Below are 26,196 nucleotides of genomic sequence, written 5' to 3'. Positions count from 1 at the left end.
GCCCGGGCACCCATGACTCCTGGGAACCAGGGCGCGGCTGAAATCTATGAGGGCCTGGGGTCACTCCCCACCCTGGCAGGGACTCGATGCACCCGCCTGGGGTGGGAGCGCAGATTCATTTGGGGAGGGGCCTCTACTTGTGCTGTGCATGGAGGGCCAGCCCCATGGCAGCTGGGGCATTTCACCCATCATTGCACCCTGATCCCCCTGGGGCAATGCTACCCACGGCTCTGGCATCACACCAGGGCCAATCTGCATGCCCAGCCTGCTTGGCAGGTTCCATTAATTCCACCCACTGATGCGTCAACAGCAAGATTTCAACATCCCCCAGCTTTCGCAGCTGCCTTCTCCTGCCCTGAGGCGGGGACTGGCCCAGCATGAGTATGCCATAGCTCCCCAGAGCCAGCTGCACAACACTGGACTCCCCAGCTCCGTATGCTTCTGACACCCCAAGTACCCCTCCCCACAGATCTGCGATAGCACCAGCCACAAAAGGACAGCAGCTGTCAAGGGACACAGCAGGGACAGCTGGGTTCGTGACTCAGGCGTTGGGCTGCAGCTGAGGTGAGCTGGATTCTGTGTTGGTCTGTCTGGCCTTCAGCTTCCCCATCTCAGTTGGGGTCTGTCACGGAGTGTGGGGGAGTCCAGGCCCTGCACCCCTCTTCCTGGGATCCACTGAGACTCTCAGCCAGCCAGTAAAACAGAAGGTTCATTGGACAACAGGAACACAGTCCAAACCAGAGCTTATGGGTACAACCAGGACCCCTCAGTCAAGTCCTTCTGGGGGAGCAGGGAGCTCAGACCCCAGCCCTGGGGTTCCCTGCGGTCCACCACCCAGCCTCAAACTGAAACCAACCCCCCCTCCCCCCTCCCAGCAGGCTCCCTTCTGCAACCTCTGTTCACATTCCCAGGCAGAGGTGTTACCTCCCCCTCCCGCTCCTGGCTCAGGTTACAGGCTCTCAGATCTTCCCTCCCCTCCCCCAAAACTCCCCTGCCACATTCCCAGGTCAACACTCCCCCCTCCCTGCTGTGTCACATCTCTCCCCCCTTCGAGACTGAGCTGAGCGGGGTCCCTCTGACCAGTGACCTGGGGAAGTTCGGGGCCCCCTCTCCGGGACAAGGCATCCGCTATCAGGTTGGCACTTCCCTTCACGTGGACCTCAGGAGCTTGGTGTTGGTCCTTTCATCTGGTGCAGCCAGGTCAGGGGAGAGGGGTCGGTGTACACGGTGAAGTGTCGCCCGAAGAGATAGGGCTCTAGTTTCTTGAGGGCCGCAACCATGGCCAGGCACTCCTTCTCGATGGCCGCGTAGTGTTGCTCCCGGGGTAGCAACTTCTTGCTCAGGTACACGATGGGGTGTCTCTCCCCCTTTTCATCCTCCTGCATTAACACCGCCCCCAGTCCCGTGTCGGAGGCGAAGGTGAACACCACAAAGGGCTTGTCAAAGTCTGGGTTTGCCAGAACTGGGCCACTGACCAGAGCCTTCTTCAGCGCCCGGAAAGCCACCTGGCACTGCTCGGTCCAGACCACCTTGTCTGGCTTCCCCTTCTTGCATAGCTCCGTGATGGGGGTGGCTATGGCGCTAAAGTGGGGCACAAATCTTCGGTAGTATCCTGCCATCCCAATAAAGGCTTGGACCTGCTTTTTGGTGTGGGGAGCGGGCCAGTCTCTGATCACCTCCACCTTGGCTGGTTCCGGCTTTAGGCGGCCACTCCCCACCCGATGGCCCAGGTAAGATACTTCAGCCATCCCCACCTTGCACTTCTCCGCTTTTATGGTCAGCCCCCTGGAGTCGGTCCAGCACTTGTCTAACCTGGGACACGTGGTCCTCCCAGGTCTGGCTAAAGACACAGATGTCATCAATATACGCCACGGCAAAACTCTCCATCCCCCTCAGGAGCTGGTCCACTAGGCGCTGGAAGGTGGCCAGTGCTCCCTTGAGGCCGAAAGGCAGGGTCAGGAACTCATAGAGCCCCAGAGGGGTGATAAAGGCCAATTTCAGTGGGGCATCTGCATCCAGCGGCACTTGCCAGTAGCCCTTTGTAAGGTCCATGGTGGTAAGGTACCGAGCTCCTCCCAGCTTGTCTAGGAGCTCGTCCGGTCTGGGCATGGGGTAGGCATCAGATACTACCCCTTCCGATAGTCACGGAACCGGACTGACCCGTCCTTTTTGGGGACCAGCACCACCGGCGAGGCCCAAGGGCTGGCAGAGGGCTGGATCACCCCCAAAGCCAGCATGTCCCGGACCTCTCTTTCCAGGTCCTGAGCAGTTTTCCCTGTGACTCAGAAGGGGGAGCATCTTATCGGCGGGTGCGACCCTGTCTGCACCCGGTGGACAGTCAGATTAGTGCGTCCAGGCTGGTTAGAAAACAGCTGTTGGGACGGATGCAGCACCCCCCTGACCTCAGCTTGCTGGGCAGGGGTTAGCTGATCCGAGAGGGGAACTGTTTCCAGGGCGGAACCAGCTCCGCTCCCAGGGAATAGATCTACTAAAGGGTCATCTCCCTGCTCCTCCCACTGTCCACACACGGCCAACACCACATTCCCCCTGGCATAATATGGCTTCATCATATTCACATGGTACACCCGGCGGTGGTGCGCCCGGTTTGACAGCTCCACCACATAGTTTACCTCATTGAGCTGCTTGACGACCTTGAAAGGGCCCTCCCAGGTGGCCTGTAGTTTGTTCTTTCTCACTGGGATGAGAACCATCACCGGATCCCCGGGGGCGTAGGCGCGGGCCCGTGCCGTGCGGTCATACCAGACCTTCTGCTTCCTCTGGGCTCTGGCCAGATTCTCCCTGGCCAGGCCCATGAGTTCAGCCAGTCTCTCTCGGAAGATCAGGACATACTCCACCACTGACTCTCCATCGGGGGTGGCCTTCCCCTCCCATTCGTCTCTCATCAGGTCCAGGGGGCCCCTCACCCTCCTGCCATATAACAGTTCGAAAGGCAAAAATCCGGTCGACTCCTGGGGCACCTCCCTGTACGCGAACAGCAGGTGCGGTAAGTACTTGTCCCAATCCTGTGGGTGCTGGTCCATAAAGGTTTTCAGCATCATCTTTAGCGTCCCGTTAAACCTCTCCACCAGCCCATTGGACTGGGGGTGATAAGCTGAGGCCCAGTCGTGCCGGACCCCACATTTCTCCCACAAGCACCGGAGCAGGGCCGACATGAAGTTGGAGCCTTGGTCTGTCAAGACTTCCTTGGGGAACCCCACTCGGCTGAGAACGGTCAGGAGCGCATCGGCCACGGTGTCGGCTTCAATGGAAGCTAAGGGCACTGCCTCGGGGTAGCGGGTGGCAAAATCTACCACCCCCAGAATGTATTTCTTCCCCGACCGGGTCGTCTTGGTGAGAGTCCCCACGATGTCCATGGCCACCTTCTGGAAAGGCTCCTCTATGATGGGCAAAGGTCTCAAAGCCGCTTTCCCCTTGTCCCGGGCCTTCCCCACCCTCTGACAGGGGTCACAGGATCGGCAATACTGCCGGACCGTGGTAAAGACCCCGGGCCAGTAAAAGTTCTGTAGCAACCTCTGCCGGGTGCGCCGGATTCCCTGGTGCCCTGCGAGGGGGATGTCATGGGCCAGGTACAGGAGCCTGCGGCGATACTTCTGGGGGACCACCAGCTGCCTCCTGATCCCACAGGACTCCACTTCCCCTGGGGGAGCCCATTCTCGGTACAGGAACCCCTTCTCCCACAGGAACCTCTCCTGGCAACCTCTCCTCATGGTCTGTACCACACCGAGGTCGGCCAGGTCCCTGAGCTTCCACAAGGAGGGATCTTTCCTCAACTCAGCCTGCAACTCAGCGGCTGGGGACGGGATGGGGACCAGTTCCCTCTCATTGGCTGGGTCTGAGGCCACAGCCTCTCTAAGCCAAGCCCCTCGGCGCTCCCTCCCCACCAGGTGTTAGCCGACGGCCAAGGATGTTTGGTGAGGTGCCAGCTATGCCCGTTTATACCATCCGTGACTTTAACCGCTAGGACGCACTGTCCCTTCGCGGCGGGCAGCCCGGGCTAGGCTGATGGATGCCCCAAGGTCCTAACCACCCGTGACTTTAACTGCTAGAGCTCAGAGCTCCTTCGCAGGGGGCAGTCAATACTGACTGACAGGTGCCCCAATGGCAGCACTAAGCCTCTCCACACCCGTGACTTTAACTGCTAGAGCTCAGAGCTCCTTCGCAGCAGGCAGCCCGGGCTAGGCTGACGGATGCCCCAAGGTCCTAACCACCCATGACTTTAACTGCTAGAGCTCAGAGCTCCTTCGCAGGGGGCAGTCAATACTGACTGACAGGTGCCCCAATGGCAGCACTAAGAGCCTCTCCACACCCGTGACTTTAACTGCTAGAGCTCAGAGCTCCTTCGCAGCAGGCAGCCAGGATTGACTGACAGGTGCCCCAAGAGTTTGCCCCGTGGAGGCGGCACAACTCAACGCTAGGCTCTTAGTACTCTCACCTAATGGCCAGGCTTTAGAGCCAAAACGGCTGAGGTTCTTTAATTGTGTTGGCTGCTTTACAGTAAACCAGAGAAAACAAGTCAGGCTTATGCACAAATGGTTACCAAAATTTATTAAGCTAGATTCTAATCATGTGGTTACAAAATTGCTAGTGCCTACTTATTTAAATGTAGAGATGTTACACACACAAACAAGTTACAAAACTGAAGCCACAATCCCAAAGAAAGAAAACAAAGTATAGAGCTCTATTTCAAAATATGTGTACACTAAAGATAGGAGATCAGGTGTGGGTGCTTCTTACCCTCCTTGCATCTCTCGATTCCAGCGGTGCCAAGCCAGGATCGGTCACTCAATTCCACGGAAAGACGAATAAGGGACAAGGCTTAGGGACCCTCTTAGCTGCACAAGCCTTGGGAGGCTGTCACTTATCTGACCAGCAGATAGATAGTGAAAAGCACTCAAAAATCATGGTGCTGTAGGTCCCCTACTTATACCTCTGTACTCCTTTCTTCTCTTTCTCCTTTCTTATGCCAAATTGGGGCTGGTCTGTCTGGGTGACGCCAGCTTTCGCAAGAGTAGTTTACACTTGCAAGGGAGAGAAACAATAAGTTTCGACTACTGGACATTTCTTTTATCAGGGTAAATATTTTCCCACCTAGGATGTTGGGGTGTGTGCATCACGCTATTTAGTAGGGGCTAAGAGCCATGTCTGTCACAGGGCCTCTGCCTGCTGGGAGCTTAATTGTTGTATCTGTTCCCAGAGGCACATTGTAGCAGCACACCTGTGCTTTCACAGCTTCAAAGGCTGTGCTGGAATATATGTTAAGTGCCCTGTTCCGGCTTCCTCCTGTGTTTCCAGCAATGCTGGTCTGAGAGGGGGGGCGGCTGGCTGTCTGGCTACATTCCACCCCTGTTGCACCACACTACATCCCAGATTGCAAGGTGGCGGTGATGCCAGCACCTCTTGCCCTCCTTGGGGAAATCTAGAAATACCCAACAACCAAATTAGAGGATGAGGGTTCGCGGAATTGGGTAGGATCCCTTTTTAGCTCTAGGTATCTGATTTGCGTGGAGGAAAGAGCAGTTTGAATCAAACGCTTCATAATACATAAAGTTACACAAAAAACAATTACAATAATTAAAATGGTTAAAACAGTTTTCACAACCGAATGTAAAACGGGGAGAGGGAGAATCCCAAGTGTTGAGCGAACCATTGCATCCATGAGGTTTGTCCATTCTCAGCCACTGCATGTAGTGGTACCAATTCAAGTCCCAGGCCATTGGTTGAATCCAGCAAGGTGCACATCCAGCCATTGGTAGCACCAGCAGCTGAGGCGATGGTTTGGATTGCTCCCCGAAGAGGATGTTCTGGTATTGCCAAGGTGACTGGAGCCAACAGAAGGATCGTGAGGGCTTGCAGGAACATATCTCTGGTGGGTCGTGTTCTAGCTAAAAAACTTATTTTAAAACCAAAAGCAAAAATTACACCTGCTATTATAAGTAATGGCAAATATATCAACAGTCCATAGTAGTCTCTAGTGATCACACAGGTCTGCTGCATGGTCCATTTTGCTGACAGGTTAGCTGGCAGGTTGCTCGGAACCATGGGACCATTCCTGCAATAAATCACATGGTCAGCCGGTCTTGGATGCAATCCAAGCCTCTGTAATGGTTATTAGCCTTTTATCAGCATTTAAGGCACTCCATACACCTTTCTCTTTATAGGCATGCAAAACGCAGGTAAAGGTTCCCAGGGCTGGGTGTTTAATCACAACAGTATCTCCGGGAGCATACTTGGAACTGTGCAGTGGTGTTCTGGCAGGGGAGATAGCTTTCCCTGTAGGGAAGAATCCCCTGCTGATTGGACTTCCTGTAGGAGTCTGTCTGTTGTTTAATCTCTGCACCACTTCGTCCAGTCTGTCTCCCCATGTGCCATCAGTAGGCTTCAAGTGATTCTTTAGCAACCCATTCCAGCGCTCGACCATGCCATTAGATTGAGGTCGATATGGAAGGTGGAAGGTCCATTGGACTCCATGGTTAAGGGTCCATTCCCTTACAAGTTTATTCTTAAAATGCGAACCATTATCTGATTGGATTTCTTGAGGCATTGGGACAATTGCTGTTAAGCGGTTTAGTCCCATAACTGTGGACAACCCTGTTGCCAATCGGGTTGGATATGCAAAACCAATTCCTGAAACAATTTCTACCCCAGTCAAGATGTATTTCCACCTCTGCCTTGTAGTGGGCAGTGGTCCGACATAGTCGACCTGCCAGGTTGCCCATAGTGTTTTTCCATCTCTTAGCCTGGCAAACCTTTGTCCTTCTGCTATATGTTTTCTAGTCTCAGCACAAATAGTGCAGGCTTGCACCAGGTCTCTAGCCTGTCTGTGGGTGATAGGCCACCCCCTGATATGTGCTTGCCGCACTAACTCATCACTTCCTGTGTGTCCTAAATTATCATGTAACCATGAATATAAGCGTTCCCATTCTACTTGTGTGGTAAAGAGCTGGGCAGCTGCATCGGCTAAATCGTTTAACTGTGCAGCTGGGGTATTATTCCTCTGATGAGCTGAGACATGTCCTATAGACAGGGGTTGTTGCAGGCCATGCTGATATAACCACTGCCAGTATTCCAGTCCCCAGACTGGTTTACCTCCTATTTCCCAGTGGTTATTTTTCCAGTTAGTGATCCACTGAGTGGCACCTGCCCATACCGCATAGGAGTCCGTATATACTGCGGTGGCTCCTGCTTCACAGGCCAGTTTAATTGCAGCCAATTCTGCAAGTTGTGCTGACCCATCAATTCCAGCAGTTAGGGGTGCTGCAGAGGTGTCTGCAGGCGCTGCTGCAGCTTTTCCCTTCCATTTTCCTTTGACCAGCCTGGCACTGCCATCAGTGAACCATACTCCCTCAGGCTTAGAAGGATCAAATGGGGCAGCATCCTTAATGGGAGACTGCTGTGGAGGCAGGCGGTATTCATCAGGCATTCCTACTTTCCATAGGGATTCCTGAATCATAGTGGGGTTCTGTGCAGTGTCTGCACTCCTTACCCTGTGGTGTATGTAAAGTGCCCATCTTTGGATAGTCATCTTTTGTGCTACACCAGGTGGTAACTCTTTCCCTTCCAATATAGGTGTAATGATTGGAAGAGGAGTGTGAATTGTGATGTCCTTATCCTGAGTTAATTCCTCAGTTTCTCTCAAGGCTGTGTAAGCTGCCAGAAGCACCTTCTCATAAGGCGTGTAGTTAGCCTGTGACCCTTGCCATGACTTGGAACCAAACTGAATTGGTCGTCTGGGAGCAGTGTCACTGTCTTGCCAGAGAGCATAAGACATTCCAGTGGCTCCCACAGTTAGGTACAAATGGAGTGGGGCTTCAGGATGTATGGGACCCAGAGCCTGATAGGTGTGTATCTCCCCTATCAGTTGCCTGAGGGCTTCCTCATGGGCAGGAGCCCATTCCCAGGCAGCACTTTTCTTTAACAAATTGTACAATGGTCTGGCTATAATGGCAAAGCCAGGTACATGTTTTCTCCAAAACCCCAGGGTTCCCAAAATCTGTCTCAATTGATCTTTACTTTCAGGGGAGGTGCCTGATTTAGCTCTTGCACAGTGTCATTAGGCACAGACCTCCGACCTCCCATCCATACAGTACCTAAGAATTTTATCTCTTGGGAGGGACCTTGGCATTTCTCAGCTGGTAACTCTAAATTAAGGAAAAAAGAAAAGGAGGACTTGTGGCACCTTAGAGACTAACCAATTTATTTGAGCATGAGCTTTCGTGAGCTACAGCTCACTTCATCATGGATGAAGTGAGCTGTAGCTCACAAAAGCTCATGCTCAAATAAATTGGTTAGTCTCTAAGGTGCCACAAGTCCTCCTTTTTCTTTTTGCGAATACAGACTAACACGGCTGTTCCTCTGAAACCTATCTAAATTAAGGGCTTCTAGTGCTCCTTTGATTTGATTCATAGCCTCCTGTACCTCTTCTGAGGTTTTCCCACCTATTAAGATGTCATCAATGTATTGCACAGTTTGTACATTGGGTGGCAGGATAAGGTCATCTAGGACCTTTGCCAGTGCCCCATGGCAAATAGTGGGTGAGTGTTTAAACCCTTGTGGCATTCGGGTAAAAGTGTATTGTACACCTTTCCAAGTAAAAGCAAATCTTTCCTGGTCAGCTGGTTGCAAAGGGACCATGAAGAACATGTCCTTTACATCTAATACTGCTAGCCAGGGTTTATCCCAGGTTTGTATGGTGTTTACAATATCTGTTATGCTAGGGACTGCTGCAGTTAATGGTCCAGTGTTACTGTTTAGCTTCCTATAGTCTATAGTGAGTCTCCATTTGCCATTTGGTTTCTTGATGGGCCACACAGGAGAATTAAAGCGAGAGTGAGTACGAATTAAAATTCCTCGCTGTTCCAAATCTTTGATCAGGTCAGTAACAGGGCTTATGGCCTCAGCTGGGGCATTATACTGCTTTGTGTTTGTTACTGTTGAGGGCGGGAGAGCAGGTGCGCTGCTAAGTAAGTTTACAGAATAGTGGGGAGGGCTTTCCTCTTCCAGGTGGGTGGCATGAGGAACAGAACTGACTCCAAAAGCCCATCTTTCCCCATTCATCCTTCCCTTCTTTCCTCTTAAAACATCCATGCCCAGTATGTTGGCATTGCCCAAAATCACCTCATATTTTCGGGGCTGATGGTGGGGTTGCAAGGGGATATCCAGTTTTATCTTAACTAATGGGTAAGTTATGGTACTGCCATTTACCCCTGTAACAAGTACCTGCTTTCGGCCAGTAGGTGGCGAGCCCTGAAAACTTTCTCGCTTAATCATGGACCTTTGAGCCCCTGTGTCCATTAAGAAAGGAATAATGTGTTTGTCATTTACAGTTACATGTATCCGGGGGTCTTTTGCTGTTGTTTTCTCCTCTTTGGATTTAAGCTGGTTTATTAGGAGAGGAGATTGACCCCCGCAAGCTAGTTTCCCTGCTCTGGTAACTCTTGCAGTTGCCGCAGCAATGGAGTATACCGGGTGTCTGCAGGTGGGGAAAGAGGAGAGAGCTGCAGAGGTGCACTGGGAGTAGCATGAGTTGTCTCCCAGTCAGCTCTTTTAAAGGTGGTTAATAATTTTAGCCGCTCTGTGGACAGTCCATTTATCACATCTCTGGGATAACCTAAAGCCAGACATTGTCTCCACAACTTGGCTCTAAGCTCCTTTTCCTCCTGGGTTGGCTCTCGCTTGTTTTTATGTCCTTTAGATGGTGCCCCCTTGTTTCCCTGAAGGGAACGCATCTTAGCTTTGCCTGTCAGTGCTCTGATGTCTCCGAATTCTCTAAAGTATGACACCAGAAGGTTTAGCAGTGCCCAAAAGGTACTGTTATGTGCTGCAGCTTCTGATCTAAGGGACAGTGCCATAGCCCTGTGGTTACTCGGAACTCCCTTAAGCAGGGGTCTGAGATCATCTACATCTACCTGACCCTCCCATGGGCTTTCATAGGCTAACTCTTGAGGGTTTTGGCCAAGCATGCTAATGACAGCCACAGTTAATAGAGCTGTTTTTACCTCATCTATGTTGGTCCAGTGCATTACTGTGGGTTCATCTCGGTCTGCTGGGTAAATTCCTCTTGCCCATCGACAAGCCAGAGACCAAAGTGTTTTAGGGGTGTTCCCCTCTGAGTGTTCCAGGAATATTCCTGCACCTAAGTTAAGGCGCTCAGTTTCTTGGGCTGTCAGGCGTATATATCCACCCCCAGTGTCCCAGAGGCGGACCAGCCACTCTATTATACCTTCCTCAGGCTTTTTAGCAAAATCTCCCTGGATTGTTTTTAACTACATGGGAGTATATTGGCGGGTGGTAATTTTGGTAAAGTGTGTTGGAGCTTTACTCCCTTTTCCCTTTTTACCTCCCTTCTTTGTTTTTGAAGAGGTGGATGGATAATTGTCATCCCCTTCTTCATCCAGCTCTGCCCCACTCAAATTTTCCTCATGTTCTTCTGATTTGTGATGTGTGATAGCTGGTCTTAATTTTACAGAGGGACCTTCCTCCTCAGAGGAGGGGAACTCATCTGCTGAATCCCAAATGTCTCCATCCCATTCCTCAGGGTCTAGCCAGAGAGCAGTCTCAACTTTAGCCCGGTTGATTCTGCGTGTTTTAGTCTCCAGCTTTTCCCTTCGTTCTATCCCTTCTTTCTCAATTAAGGGAAGTAATCTTTTCTGAAGATGTTCCATATCCCTATTCAGTGTTCTTACTCTGGTATCTAAATTCTGGCATTCCTTGCGCAGTGTGTCCCTTTCCTGTTGTAGCCTATTAAATTCTATTGCCAGACTATGATAATCCTTACAGGCAGCTTGCCAAATGTTAGTAAGCAGCCATATACAAGCACCTTTTCCTTTCCCTTTCTTCATCTTGCAGGCAGTTCTCCAGTTACAGAAATGCTGCCAGATCTCTGCTGGTTTTCCCCAATATTTCTCCAGCAGTTCTTTGCTCCACAGAGGATTTCCCCATCCCTCTTGGGTCAAACTTTTCTCTAGCTCAGGGAATTCTGTGGTGTTTATCATGACTGGTTTCATTGTGTTACTGTAGTGCAGCCTATATCACAATCCTGTTCGTGACGCCAATTTCTGTTAGCTGACGGCCAAGGATGTTTGGTGAGGTGCCAGCTATGCCCGTTTATACCATCCGTGACTTTAGGACACACTGTCCCTTCGCGGCGGGCAGCCCGGGCTAGGCTGACGGATGCCCCAAGGTCCTAACCACCCGTGACTTTAACTGCTAGAGCTCAGAGCTCCTTCGCAGCGGGCAGTCAATACTGACTGACAGGTGCCCCAATGGCAGCACTAAGAGCCTCTCCACACCCGTGACTTTAACTGCTAGAGCTCAGAGCTCCTTCGCAGCGGGCAGCCAGGATTGACTGACAGGTGCCCCAAGAGTTTGCCCCGTGGAGGCGGCACAACTCAACGCTAGGCTCTTAGTACTCTCACCTAATGGCCAGGCTTTAGAGCCAAAACGGCTGAGGTTCTTTAATTGTGTTGGCTGCTTTACAGTAAACCAGAGAAAACAAGTCAGGCTTATGCACAAATGGTTACCAAAATTTATTAAGCTAGATTCTAATCATGTGGTTACAAAATTGCTAGTGTCTACTTATTTAAATGTAGAGATGTTACACACACAAACAAGTTACAAAACTGAAGCCACAATCCCAAAGAAAGAAAACAAAGTATAGAGCTCTATTTCAAAATATGTGTACACTAAAGATAGGAGATCAGGTGTGGGTGCTTCTTACCCTCCTTGCATCTCTCGATTCCAGCGGTGCCAAGCCAGGATCGGTCACTCAATTCCGCGGAAAGACGAATAAGGGACAAGGCTTAGGGACCCTCTTAGCTGCAGAAGCCTTGGGAGGCTGTCACTTATCTGACCAGCAGATAGATAGTGAAAAGCACTCAAAAATCATGGTGCTGTAGGTCCCCTACTTATACCTCTGTACTCCTTTCTTCTCTTTCTCCTTTCTTATGCCAAATTGGGGCTGGTCTGTCTGGGTGACGCCAGCTTTCGCAAGAGTAGTTTACACTTGCAAGGGAGAGAAACAATAAGTTTCGACTACTGGACATTTCTTTTATCAGGGTAAATATTTTCCCACCTAGGATGTTGGGGTGTGTGCATCACGCTATTTAGTAGGGGCTAAGAGCCATGTCTGTCACAGGGCCTCTGCCTGCTGTGAGCTTAATCGTCGTATCTGTTCCCAGAGGCACATTGTAGCAGCACACCTGTGCTTTCACAGCTTCAAAGGCTGTGCTGGAATATATGTTAAGTGCCCTGTTCCGGCTTCCTCCTGTGTTTCCAGCAATGCTGGTCTGAGGGGGGGGGGGGGGGGCTGGCTGTCTGGCTACACCAGGGTAGGGTCCTGCGCCTCCGGTGTGGTACCCTCAACAAGGTCAGGGTGCAGTGCCCCTCGCTGGCTCTGGCTACGGGTCACAACCAGGGTGGTCTGGGGCTTGCTTGGCCAGTCCTCTAGGTCTCCCCCCATCAAAACCTCAGTGGTGCACCCCCACCTCCTTGGGGCCCTCCATGGCCCCCCATTTCAGGTGTACCCTTGCCACGGGCACCTTGAATGGGGTCCCGCCCACCCCTGTCAGGGGCAGGTAGGTGTTGGGCACCACCCGATCTGGGGCCACCACCTCAGGACGGGCCAGCGTCACCTCCGCGCCCGTATCCCAGTATCCATTGACCTTCCTCCCATCCACCTCCAGGGGAACAAGGCACTCTCTCCGGAGGGACAGCCCCGCGCCCACCCTGTAAACCAAGCACCCTGAGTCCAGAGCCTCCAGCCCTCTGGCGGAGTTGGCCTGGGGTACTCTTCCCTCCTGAGCAGGTGGTAAACTGGTAGCCCCCCTTGCCTGTCTGCCCCTCCTCCAGCTGGGTCCCTACCCAGTTAACCCTGGGTAGGTTGGGTCTGCTCAATTTGTCCCTGAGCCCGGGGCACTGGGTCCATATGTGGCCTCTCTGGGCACAGTGATAGCAGCTCAGGTCACGTTGGTCCCCTCGAGCGGGTCGGAGGGGCCCGACGCCAGGCGTTCCCCGTGGGAGGGGGTTCTCCCTACTTCCCCGCTGGGAGGCCCCCTGGTGACTCTCTCTCTGCATCGGGGGGGGTGGGGGGGGCTGTTCTTTTGGGACTCCTCCCGGCTACCCCCTGACCGACTGTTCACAAACTCGTCGGCCAGCTGCCCTGCGTGCTGGGGGTTCTCGAGCTTTTTGTCCACCAACCACAGCCTCAGGTCGGAAGGGCACTGATCATACAGTTGCTCCAGTACGATTAGGTCAAGCAGGTCCTCTTTAGCTCGGGCCCCAGCTGCCCACTTGTGGGCATACCCCTGCATCCGGTTGGCCAGTTGTAGGTAGGTGACCTCAGGCGTTTTACGCTGACTCCGGAACCTTCTCCAGTACATCTCGGGGGTCAGCCCAAACTCACGGAGCAGGGCCTGTTTGAACAGTTCATAGTCCCCTGTCTCCGGCCCTGTCATCCGGCTGTACACCTCCACGGCTTTGGGGTCCAGTAAGGGGGTGAGGAACTGGAGCCTGTCTGCAGGGTCAACCCTGTGCATCTCGCAGGCATTCTCAAAGGCCGTCAGGAAGCTATCTATGTCCTCCCCCTCCTTCCGCTGGGCCAGGAAGCACTTATCAAAGTTCCTTGCAGTCTTGGGTCCCCCCTCACTCACCGCAGCCGGCGCCCCACTGCTCCTCAGCCTGGCCAGCTCCAGTTCATGCTGTCTCTGGTTCTCTTCATGCTGTCTCTGTTTCTCCTTCTCCTCCTGCTCATGCTTACGTTGCCTCTCCTTCTCCTGACATTCCCTCTCCTTCTCCTCCTGTTCATGCTGACGTTGTTTCTCCTTCTCCTCCCGCTCATGCTGACTTTGCTTTTCATGATCCTCCAGCTCCCTCATTTTCATCTCCCTCTCCCATTCCAGCCGCATCTGCTCCAGGGATGGGGAGCTCCGCCGGGATCTTCCCCCAACCCCTCCCCCAGGCCTAGGTAGGAAGGGTCTCGGGATGTCCTCGGCAGCAGTCTGACCCCTCCCAGCCCGGTCAGGCCCCAGGGATCCACCCTGCATCCGCCGGGCAGCTTCCCTCAGGGACAGGGATCGGGTCATCCAAGCGATCCCTCTCCTCCAGCTGGGCAATCAGCTGTTCCTTGGTGGACCTCCCGATGCGCAGCCCCCTCTGCCTGCACAGCTCCACCAGGTCGCTCTTAAGGCGTTTAGCGTACATCTCCCTGCTGGCCACTCGCAGGCCGGGCAGCGTTCTACAGTTTCCAGGAAAAACCCCTCGTGTGCCAGCCCTTCTTAAGGTCACCACCTCTTTGCCAGGGTCGAGCTGCAGACTCCTCCACTCCTGGGACCGCTCGCTGCGATCCCCCGGGGACCCTGTCACTGCAAAAGTCCTTCTCTCTAGTCACACACTCCCAGGGGTTAACCGCCCCCCGAAACCGTCTCTCTCTGAATCTTCAGCACGCCTGGTCCCCGTCAATTCCCCTTCATTTTACTGTTCCCCAGTCACTTACTGCAGGAAGCGCCGTTCACAGGGTGCAGTACATCCCACCGCTGCCACCAGTTGTCACGGAGTGTGGGGGAGTCCAGGCCTTGCACCCCTCTTCCTGGGTTTCACTGAGACTCTCAGCCAGCCAGTAAAACAGAAGGTTTATTGGACAACAGGGACACAGTCTCAAACAGAGCTTGTGGGTACAACGAGGACCCCTCAGTCAAGTCCTTCTGGGGGAGCAGGGAGCTCAGACCCCAGCCCTGGGGTTCCCTGCATTCCTCCACCCAGCCCCAAACTGAAACCAACCCCCCCTCCCCCAGCAGTCTCTCTCCTCCAGCTCTTGTCCAGTTTCCCAGGCAGAGGTGTTACCTCCCCCCTCCCCCTCCTGGCTCATGTGACAGGCTCTCAGGTCTCCCACCCCCAGTGAAACTCCCCTGCCACATTCCCAGGTCAACACTCCCCCCTCCCTGCAGCGTCACAGGGTCTGCACAGCCCCCAGGACAATGGGTCCCAGATCTCAGTTGGGGTTTTGCCTGACACGATGGGGCCCTGATCTCGGTCGGGGTCTGGACAGTGCCCGGCCTGACGGGGCCCCAATCTCAGGTTTCTATCTGAGGATTCCTGCATTGGGGTTTCCAGACTGACCCAATCCCTGCCCATACGTCACTCAGTTCATGGGCTCTCCCCAGCTTTATTGTCCGGGACTGGGTGTTGCCCCTTCCTGGAAGCCACCATGTGTCAGCTGAATTTGCATGTTACATCAGCGCTGTCCTCTCCCGGCCCATTATCCCAGGTGTAACCGACACTCCCTGTGCAGCAGGGCCCCATAAGTAGCTGTGGAGCTGCCCGGCTGGTGCGACTGGTGCGACGGCACGCTCCAGAACTCACAGGAACTTGTGGACTGCAGGTACCGCTCTCCCACCGGGTTCCCAGTGCCACAGGCCTCCTCTGCCAGCTTGCTGCCCTAGCACCCGGTGGGTCCTCTGCTTTCTCTTCTGGCTGGGATGGGGCTGATGGGGTATGGGCATATTCCCAGGGGCAACAGGGAAGGGCAGGAATCCAGTGCTTTACCAGGTGGGCCCTGGGGCTGGGTTCAGCTAGGATTTACCAGCTGCTGGCTGAACAGAGAGCCCTTTGCAGCCTTCATGCCTGGGGAGTTACCTGGGTACAGGGGCCTGCCAGGGCTGGCCCAGGCCCAAGCCCAAAGCCTTTGGTGTCACCGGCAGGTCTCCCCTTGGGTTGGCACCTCAGCTGCTGTAAAGCAGCAGAGCTCCACCGACTCCTCTGGGCTCAGGCCTCCATGGTCAGAAAGAACGCCTAGGAGGACTATGACCTGCCACCATCCTGCACAGCCAGGCATTCACTCTGAAACCTAGTGATGACCGCAGGCATGTCACCATTGCAGACTAAAGTCTCTGCTGCTGCACATGTGGCCGTCCTGGGACTGTGGGCAGATCCTGGCACTATAGGCTGTGTTGGAGAAGGATGCCCCCCTCTGCCCCAGTCTGAATCCCGGCTCCCTGGTTAGAGACACACTGATGTGGCCCATCTCGAAGCCCCACTGTTGTGGCTTGGTCCCAGCCACAGGCAGGGTCAGGCCTTTGTGATAGCCAGGAATCCTGCCCATTCCAGACCGACGCCAGGTGCCCGCCTCTCCCCCCAAGGCTCAGCCATGTCTGGCACCCCAGAGTCACATGTGGGTTGGGGGACACCCCACAGGTGAGTCCCAGCCCCCAAGCTGTACATGGACGCTGGCCACGTGTGGGATCCCTGCCTTTCCGGGCTCCACGGGGCATGGGCAGGTGACTGTGAGCACAGCTCGTGAGCCGTGTCTGCACCCTCCACCCACGCGCCCCGGGAGAACCGGGCTGGCTGGAGCTGTAAGCTGGACGCGCCCGCACCTGGGCTTGGACTGGCCTTGGGAGCCTTCCAACATGGGCTAACACTGAGGGATGGCACCAGCAGGCCCCACCTCCGTGCCCAGTTCACACCGCTGGCGATCAGCAGTGGCTCCATGGGCATCAATGGTCCAGATCCTCTGCTGGTGTCAATTGGTATCGATCCACTGCTGTGTGGGGAGTCCAGGGCCGGGCTAGCAGGGGCTGCGGGTCGGGAGTGAGGGGCACTGGCAGGGCTAGTGCAGGGAGCCCAGGGCATCCTGAGAGGTCAGCAGCCCGGGGCAAAATCTGGCCGTGATGCTGCTGTCTCTGGTCACCATCTCCCTTTGTTGATAGTGAAGCCACAGGAGGAGGGGAGCCAGCTGCAGACTGTGCATGTGGGGTAAGGGCTGGGGTTGGGCTGGGGTCTCCCTTTGGCGGATACATTGTGCCTGGGGTGGGGAACTCAGCGTTTTCTGCCCTGTCCCAGCCGCCATCGCCCCCAAGGAGCTCTGCCTCCCCTTCAGCTGGGGCTGAGAGTGCAATGGTGTTGACAGCCAAATAGTTTGTGGAACTCCCTGCTACTGGATGTCAGCTAAGACCCCCAGCTGCACAAGCTGCTGCCCCCTGAATCAGCCAGGTGCCCCCTGTGTGCTACAGAGTGTATCTGTCCCCCATGGCCAGCCCTTCCAGGGGCACATTGGGGTTGATGCTTTTCCCAGGAGGCTGTGATTGGGAGCGGGGGTGCAGAGAAGGGGGTGAGAATGCCCCCCTGCCAAGCTTGTGAGTCAAATGTGGGTAGGTGACTCCCTGGGGCAGGGTCCCCCGCAGCAGGATCTAGCTCTGAGACCGCTGATCTGTGCACGGGGGTGGCTACGGTGTGGGGCAACTGAGATCACTGACCTCAGTCTCTCCTCTCCAGCTGGAGAGCGCTGCAGGAACACCGCTGTCCAGGCTGGGCTCAGGGGAAGGGCTGAGGATGGAGCCGGTTTCGGAGTCGGTCGTGGACCCCGACATGGAGGAGCTGTTCAGACTTTTCTTGGATGAAGGTAGCGACCCAGGGGCTAAGGGCAGCTGTGCCAGAGGGGGAGACGTGGATGCTGCTTAGCAACTGTCACGGAGTCCCCGGGCGATGCTCAGGAACTGCTCCCTACGAAGCCAGGCAGGACTCTGGGGAAGTCTCCTCCCTGGGAGCAGCCTGTCTGCAGGACACACAGCTCACCCGGCTTCCCCCTTCCTGGGTCTGACCTCGGAGCATTCAGCATCCTCTGCCCCTCTGTGCGCTTCCCACAGCGAGTCCACCCAGGCGGGGTCCTGGGGCAGCCAGAGGGTCCTGCCCCCCAACTTCACAGTCAGATGTGACTCTTAGCCAGCCAGTAAAACAGAAGGTTTATTAGACAACAGGGACATGGTCTAAACCAGAGCTTGTAGGTGCAGAGAAAAGGACCCCTCAGCTGGGTCCATTTTGGGGGACAGTGAGCCAGACAACCATGGCTGCACTTCACTCCTCGTCCCCAGCCAGCCCCAAACTGAAACTCTCTCCAGCCCCCCTTCCTCTGGGCTTTGTCCCTTTCCTGGGCCAGGAGGGCACCTGATTCCTTTGTTCTCCAACCCTTTAGCTCTCACCTTGCAGGGGGGAAGGGCCCAGGCCATCAGTGGCCAGGAAACAGGGTGTCGGCCATTCTGTGTCCAGACCCCTGACACCCCTGCCCTCTAGGGCTCTGCAATGATCATACACCCTTATCCCACCACCTAGATACTTAAGAACTGCCTAGGGGAAACTGAGGCACCCCCACACTATTCAGAGGAAACATTAAGAACAGTCCCACTTTGTCACATCTCTCCCCCCTTTGAGACCGAACTGAGCGGGGTCACTTTAGCCAGTGACCTGGGGAAGTTCGACCCCACCAACGTTTCCATGGATGTCCCAGCTTTTCTCCCATTCCTTAGCATCGGCTTGCATCAGCACCACGCCCAGCCCTGTGTCTGAGGCGTCGGTGATCACTGTAAAGGCCTTGGCAAAGTCTGGGTTTACCAGATTTACTGGGCCCTGGATTAGAGCCTCCTTCAGCGCACAGAGAGCCCTCTGGCACTGCTCGGTCCCGACCACCTCGTCTGGCTTCCCCCTCTTACACAGCTCAGTGATGGGGCAGCTGGGGAGCTCAAGAGGGGTACAAACCTCCAGTAGTATCCCACCATCCCGATAATGGCCTGGACCTGTTTCTTGGTCTGGGGAACAGGCCACTCTCTGATTGTCTCCCACCTTGGCCGGCTCTGGGCTTGGGCATCCACTCTCCACCTTTTGGCCCAGGTGCGACACCTCTGACATCCCCACCTTACACTTTGCAGCTTTTACCATCAGTCCTGCCTCCTTGGGGCAGCCCAGCACCCTCTTCATCTGGGACACAGACTGTTCACGTACAGAATCAGCATGGAGACATTCCTTTCTCAACAGCCTTGTCTCCCCAACAAGCTGGCCAAACACAGCCACTTGGTTATAGGACTGTTTAACTTTCTTAACAGCTTTCACTCCATCTGAGACCTTCTCAAAGCTATCCACACTGGATCTTTCAACAGGACAGTCAGTGGATCCATTTACAACAGAAAATTTCTGGCTGTTAGGAACTGAAACTTTCTTGATTAAATCACTTTCACACCCTTCAGTTGCACTTTCCTGAGCAACAACAGACTCTTTCTGGGTCTCCCTTACATCCAGAATTACCTCTGGCCCATCAGGCGGATTCTTACACAATCCCCTCTCAGGCAAACTTACAGACTTCCTAGATAAAAGGTTAGAAGCCTTCTCCTTCCCTTTGCCACACACAAGTTCAGGAATCTTTTCCTTCTTGCTACAGGTTTCCACACACTCAGTAGGTAACACAATCACACACCTTCATGCTCTCCTTGTGCCCTGGCTAGGATCTCACCCTGATTAGACAGAGTTGCTCCACCCTTTCCAACAACACACTAGCAACAGGCAAAATACAAGCACCAGAATTGTCTGGTCTTTGGGATTTTGCATAGACACTAACTGGATGCGACCTAGTTACAGGGCCATTCTCCCGAGCAGACACAAACTTAGGACCCTTCCCTTCCTGGACTTTAGCTGAATCCAGAACCAACTCTGAGACAACTGCACTCCCCTCAACCGGCACAGGCTGAAAGGCCCCTTCTGTCTGCTCCACAGACAAAGAGGAGCCGGACACACTTTCTCCTTCCCCAGACACCCAGCTTGGGATCTCATTCCCCTGGTCCCAGCACACAAGGCTGGTCACAGACAACTGCTTGGAGACTGGGGTGGCTCCCTCCATAGGCAAGTTAATACCCCTGACAGACACAGACACATTTCCTTCACTGTCACAATTCTCCACCCAGGTAACAGGCAAGGTCCAGGGACACTCATCTTCCACTCTCCTCGCCTTCCCACCCTGCTGACTAGACACAGCCATCAGCTCACAAGGCTGCCTAGGCTCATCCAGACTTTCCTTACCAGGCACCTTGCCACTCCCAACAGATCCCCTGCTGCTCTTCTCACTACCCTGAGCTACTTCCAGCAAATCGCAGTTACCCTTCTCAGGTTCCCCTTGACAAGCTGTGCTCTCAAAGCTCTGTTTTCCTTCCCTTACCAACCTCTGCTTCCACAAGGCACTAGATGTTCAAATCACTGAGAGACGACAAGTCCTATCCTAAGTGTCTAGAGATGAGACTAGACCTGCCATCCCCTGCATTCTCGAGAGATTAACTACCCAGCTGTTCTGCTCTGCAGACTCAGCTCTCCAGTCTTCCCTCTCACTGGCTGGGCCTGGGGTCACAGCCCCACTGAGCCCTGTCCCCGGTAGCTCCATCGTTGTCATGGACTCACTTCCCAGCAGCGCCTCTGGACCAGGCAAACCTGGTTGGCAGCCGACTTGCCCTGCTTGTGGATCCCCCCATTCAGCTGGGGTCTCAGCTCCCACTGTGCTCAGCGCTGCCCTTGCTTCCCAGTGTGGGCAGGCAGCGAGCTCGCTACTTTCCTCACTGCATCAGAGCCAGCGTGAGCCCCCTCTCCGGTGTGCAAGGGGGTGGGGAGCATCTCTCTGTCCCACCCAGCCCCAGGGGTCTGGTTACAGGCAGGCAGGTATCCTGAGCTTAGCCTCTCCTCCCCCCTGCCAGCCAGGTCATTTGCATTTTCACTGACAATTTCCATCTTAGTCAATTGGTTCCCTGGATTCAAATTCAAATCCTCGGCCGTTACAGGAGCAGGGACTGGATCTGGTCCCAAAGAGACAAAGTCATCCCACAACAGGACCTCACAGCTGATATCCTGGAGAACCCCAACTACCAGCCAGCCCCACCCCTCCTGTGTCTGCACAGGGATCTGGGCCATAGGCAGGGCGAGGGGCTTCATCCCTGGGACCTTCACCCAGGTCACACAGCCCCCCAGCATTTAAGGCTGCACCACCAGGGGCCTGACAACAGTTCTCTCTGTCCCAGGGTCTCGCCACCCCAGAAATGTCTCCCCATTGACCATCACCTTCCGCTCCCACTGGAGGTCCGATGGGCCTGAGCCCAGGAGACTCCACACAGACATATAGTCTACGGCCTTGGGACCCAGCAAGGAAGCTAGACACCGGGGCTTTTCCGCAGGGTCCCCCTGGTTCAAATCACCAGCCTGCTCAAAGGCAGTGAGGTGGGCATCCACATCCCCCCCTCCTTAACCAGGGGCAGCAATTTAGTCTCTAGGTTCCCCGCAGAGCTGGCACCCTGGGGTCTATCCCCACTCACCCCTGGGGGGTTCCCTAGGCCTCTCTGCTCCCCACCGCCAGTTCATGCTGCTGCTGCTTCTGCAGCTCTTTCTCGGGCTCTCGCTGTCTCTCACAGTCCTCTTGCTCTCTCGGACTCAGCTCCAATCCCGTCCGTCTCCGATCCCCCGATGGGGAACCCGATCGTGAAGACCCCCGTCTGGTCGGGGACAGGAGTCTTGGGGATGCCTGTCTCCCACTCCAGCTGCTCCCAGATCCTGCTATAGCCCCATTTGGGTAAGAATCTCCTGGTCATCCTCCTCCAGCTGCACGATGAACTGTGCTTTGGTGAACTTTCCAATGCTCAACCCTCTCTTTCTGCACCGGGTTACAATGTCCTTCTTAAGGATACGGTGACAGGATCACTCCACTGTTCCCAAGTTGTTGTGGACTCACAGGCCTGTGTGCTCTCAGCTCCCCACGGTTTCCAGGCCCCTGTGTGCCAGCCCTTCTCGAGGTCACCTCCTTTTTGCCAGGGTCGAGCTGCAGACTCCTCCGCCCCTTGGACTGCTCGCTGCAATCTCCAGGGGAACCCTGTTACTGCAAAAGTCCTTCTCTCTCCCAGAGCCAAGCTGCAGGCTCCTCCGCCCCCGAGAATGCTCACCGCAGTTCCCAGGGGGACCCCATTACTGCACAGTCCTTCTCGCTGGTCACAAACTCCCAGGGGTTAACTGCCCCCCGAAACCGCCCCTCTCTGAGCCTTCAGCACGCCTGGTCCTTGTCAATCTCCCTTCGTTTTACTGCTCCCCAGTCAGTTACTGCAGGAAGCGCCATCCACGGGGTGCAGTACATCCCACCGCTGCCACCAGTTGTCACGGAGTCCTCAGGCGATGCTCGGGAACTGCTCCCTACGAAGTCAGGCAGGACTCTGGTGAAGTCTCCTCTCTGATAGCAGCCCATCTCCAGGGCAAGAAGCTCACACAGCTTCCACCTTCCTGGGTCTGACCTTGGAGCATTCAGCATCCTCTGCCCCTCCCTGTGCTTTCCACAGTGAGTCCGCCCAGGCGGGCTCCTGGGGAAGCCAGAGGGTCCTGCCCCCCAACTTCACAGTCAGATGTGACTCTCAGCCAGCCAGTAAAACAGAGGTTTATTAGATGACAGGAACATGGTCTAAACCAGAGCTTGTAGGTGCAGAGAACAGGACTCCTCAGCTGGGTCCATTTTGGGGGCAGTGAGCCAGACAACCCCGTCTGCACTTCACTCCTCGTCCCCAGCCAGCCCCAAACTGAAACTCCCTCCAGCCCCTGCCCCTCTGGGCTTTGTCCCTTTCCCAGGCCAGGAGGTCACCTGATTCCTTTGTTTTCCAACCCCTTTAGCTCTCACCTTGCAGGGGGGAAGGGCCCAGGCCATCAGTTGTCAGGAAACAGGGTGTCGGCCATTCTCTGTGTCCAGACCCCTGCACACACCTGTCCTCTAGGGCTCTGCAATGATCATACACCCTTACCCCACCACCTAGATACTTAAGAACTGCCTAGGGGAAACTGAGGCACCCCCACAATATTCAGAGAAAACATTAAGAACAGTCCCACTTCGTCACAGCAACTTGTCTGCAGTGCCCCATGCCCCCCATGCCCACAGGGTCCATCACAGCCCAGGGCCCATCCGGTGAGGCAGAGGCTGGGGTCCCTACAGGCCCCTGGTGGGAAAATGACCTGAGAGACCAGCAGTTGGAGGTCCAGGGGGGTGTCTGGTATTAGCAACTGTGTAGCCACAGCTAGAGAAGCTGGCTGAGATCAGGGCGCTGCCCAGACCCTGTCCGAGATCAGGGCCCTGTTGTGCTGGGCGCTGCCCAGACCTGACCAAGATCAGGGCCCTGTCGTGCTGGGGACCCCGGTGGCAGGGGGATGGGGACCCCAACCATGGGAGTGCAGGGGCAGGGAGGGGGACTCCAGCGACGGAGGTGCGAGGCAGGGAGGGGAATCCGCAGGCAGGGGGATCCCAGTGGCAGGTTTAGGGAGGCTGGGGGGGGGGGTCACACAGCAGCACCTGGGTAATGGACTTGTTGGTTTGTTTCCCAGCTGCCGAGGGCGAGGGCGGGGATGGGACGTCCAGCACAGAGATTATGAATTTTCCCGCCCCTGGCTTCCGGCCCACCCCTGGCTTCCGGCCGTCCAAACAGCCGCTCCACTACTGGATCCGCGACACCAGCCAGAAGGCCTTCTACCTGCGGGACAATAGGCTGGTGGCCGCGAACCTGCAGGGTGAAAATGCCAGCCAGGAAGGTTGGTTGCCCCCAGGGTACCTGCTGGGGGTTCACAGTTAGTGACTTCACGCCACCCCCTTCCCAAAGTCCCCTCCGCACCTGGCTCCAGCCTCCTTGGTCCATTTGGCTCCCGGGCGCTGGGAGACGCCAGGCAGGGCTCTGTCCCCACACAAGGCTCCTGGTAGTTTGCAGCCAGCGATGCCCACCCCAAGGAGCTGAGATAGCAGCAGAGCCAGGTGCCCCCTACCCCACTCGCTTTGCTGATCTCCCAGTCTCTTTCCAGTGGCTGGCACGTTGCACACTAATGGAACAGCTGCTCAGGGGAACCCTTTGCAACAAGCGTTATTGGTCCTACAACCCCAGGAAGGGCGGAGCATGGTCCTGAGCCCCCACCCAGACCCTCCACTGTTCCTAGGGCCAGTGGGAAATCAGGTCCCAGCCTGGGGAAATTCCCACCTTTCGAATTTCGTTTCCATCCCGAGTTGGGGTGAACAGTCCAAATCTTGCCCAGCGGGGAGGGGCAGGTTGGGAACGGGGGGAAGTTTGGTGTCACTTTGCCCGGAGGGATTGAACCGCGACTGCCCTAGCTACTGTAGGGCCTCGTGGGGGCTGTAGTTCACTCGCCTCATTCTTCTCTTCTCCTCTCTGGGCCAAGCTCTCCAGTTGGACTACAGCTCCCAAGATGCACTGCCATGCAAGACCCATGATTCTACCACGGTGCATCCTGGGAGATGTAGTCCAGCCAGGGAGCCTAGCCCCTGGAGGACAATGGGACCACAAGGCAGTGAGGGGGGACCAGGAGCAACCCATGCTGGGAGGTCAGTGACCTGGCCTGCAGGAGGCCCTGGCCGTGCTTTGATCACATTTCCCCCTCCCAATCTCCCTCTGCAGAGAAGGTCAGCGTGGTCCCCAACAGGGGGCTGGAGCGCAAGAGGTGTCCCCTGATCCTGGGCATCAAAGGCGGCAGGCAGGGCCTGTCGTGTGGAACAGCCAAGCAGCCCCGGCTGCAGCTGGAGGTGAGTGCCATGCCAGGGACCCCCTGCCGGCCCCTCCCTGAGTCTCTGCTGCGGGGTTCTCAAAGCCCTGCTCAGAGCCAGGGCTGGACCAGGGCGTAGGCCCTACCAGCCAGCATCTGGAGCCCACCTCCTGGGGTCACGGGAGTGCCCCACACTCTCAGCATTCATCACAGAAAAGTTTCAGAGTAGCAGCTGTGTTAGTCTGTATTCACAAAAAGAAAAGGAGTACTTGTGGCACCTTAGAGACTAACCAATTTATTTGAGCATAAGCTTTTGTGAGCTACAGCTCACTTCATCGGATGCATTCATGAATGCATCTGATGAAGTGGGCTGTAGCTCACGAAAGCTTATGCTCAAATAAATTTGTTAGTCTCTCAGGTGCCACAAGTCCTCCTGTTCTTATCACAGAAAAGGTTCATCTCCAGGCATCCTGGCTGTGCAGAATGGAACTGAAGCAGAGCCAATGCCTGAGTTTGCAGAGAGCCTGAGCCCACAGGTCAGAGAGGAGGGAACAGCCCTGGCCTCTCAATGGGCCTGGCTGGGTTTTGGCCAGTAGGCCCCAATCCCCCTCCCTAGTCAATACAAATAGTCACCCCTGGGGCCCAGCTCAGCCTCCCAGCCCCACACTCATCCCGGCGCCGAGGGCGTTGTGTCCGGCTGTCCCACGGCATCGCTCATTCTAACCTCTTCCCCGCGCCCTCCCCCCACAGGACGTGCACCTCACCGAGCTCTTTGACAAGCATGAGGAGGCCAAGCGCTTCACCTTCTTCAAGACCTACAACGGCAGCACGCACCGCTTCGAGGCGGCTGCCTACCCAGGCTGGTTCCTCTGCACCTCAGCCCAGGCCAACGAGCCCATCGGCCTCACCGCCCGCCTGGGGGAAGCTGCTATCACCGACTTCTATTTCAAGCGCAAATAGGCCCCGGGTGGGGGCCGGGCAGCAGGAGCCAGAAACCAGCCCTATCCTTGGGGCACGGTGCTGCTTCAGTCCTGCCCTCTCGGTGGCTAGCCGTGGGGGGGGGTTAGAGCTACCCACCCCCAATGGGAACCCCAGGAGGGCATGGCAGCCTCAGTTTCCCTGTCTTCCCTGGGCCTGTCAGCTCTTTGACTGGCCGGTGCCTGAGCCCCTGGCGTAGCACTGACCAGTACATGCGACGGGGCTCAGTTTGTCTCCCGGCCCCAGCGCCTTCCCGGGGTTGAAGTCTTAGCTGGCATGGGAAGCAAGCGACTGATTTGTACCGGATCCACTTCTCAGGGCGCACGAGGCCTGGCCCAGCTTTGCTCCCGGTCCCGTTAGAGGGGCTGACGGAGTACTGCTGATGGGAAGAGATCTTGGATTCTAGCCTGAGGCCTGTGTACCTGGCCCGGCCAGTGGGGGTCTATGCACCCAGCCAGCAGAGAACCAGGGTCACTTGTAGCTGGAAGGACCTTTGGGGGTCGTCTGCTTCAGCTGCTGCCCTGAGGCAGGATCGAGTCTGACGGGTTTCTCCAGCCTGCTCTTAACCCTCTGGTGCCGGGGGTCCCACAGCCTGTAACCACTGGGGATCTGCTCCGGCACTGGGCCAGCTGCGGTGCTAGGAACTGTCACTCTTGTGTGGCTGATTTTGGATGCAGCTGCCCCCTGGGGTTACCCTTGCTAACCCCCTGGCCCCCCCTAAAAAAGCTAGGGCCAGAAGAGGCTGGCGTGTGGGTCCTTGGGGGCCGTATTTGAGGCACAAGAGGCTAAGTGGCAGGGCCTGGAGGAGTTGGAGCATATGGGGTTCATTTCGGTCTCTCGCTTCATACCAGCCCCCAACCCCCATCTGTGGGTCTGGCTTTCCCCTCTCTTTGT

The 26,196-nt window shown here is 55.6% G+C and overlaps 1 protein-coding gene across 1 annotated transcript; it reads left to right on the top strand.

The window, feature by feature from the left end:
* Positions 1-367: 367 nt before the first annotated feature.
* On the top strand, positions 368-26,196 carry LOC140903530 (interleukin-36 receptor antagonist protein). Its single transcript, XM_073324938.2, has 6 exons — positions 368-564; positions 15,281-15,394; positions 17,287-17,413; positions 23,164-23,367; positions 24,240-24,364; positions 25,075-26,196. The coding sequence occupies exons 3-6, from the start codon at positions 17,344-17,346 to the stop codon at positions 25,282-25,284; spliced, it is 609 nt and encodes a 202-aa protein (XP_073181039.1). The 5' UTR covers positions 368-564; positions 15,281-15,394; positions 17,287-17,343; the 3' UTR covers positions 25,285-26,196.

This window comes from Lepidochelys kempii, chromosome 26 (assembly GCF_965140285.1).
Source record: "Lepidochelys kempii isolate rLepKem1 chromosome 26, rLepKem1.hap1, whole genome shotgun sequence".
In the NCBI taxonomy this organism is placed as follows: Eukaryota; Metazoa; Chordata; order Testudines; family Cheloniidae; genus Lepidochelys; species Lepidochelys kempii.
Note: the sequence above shows the minus strand (reverse complement) of the source record. Positions and strands in the feature narration are given on the sequence as shown.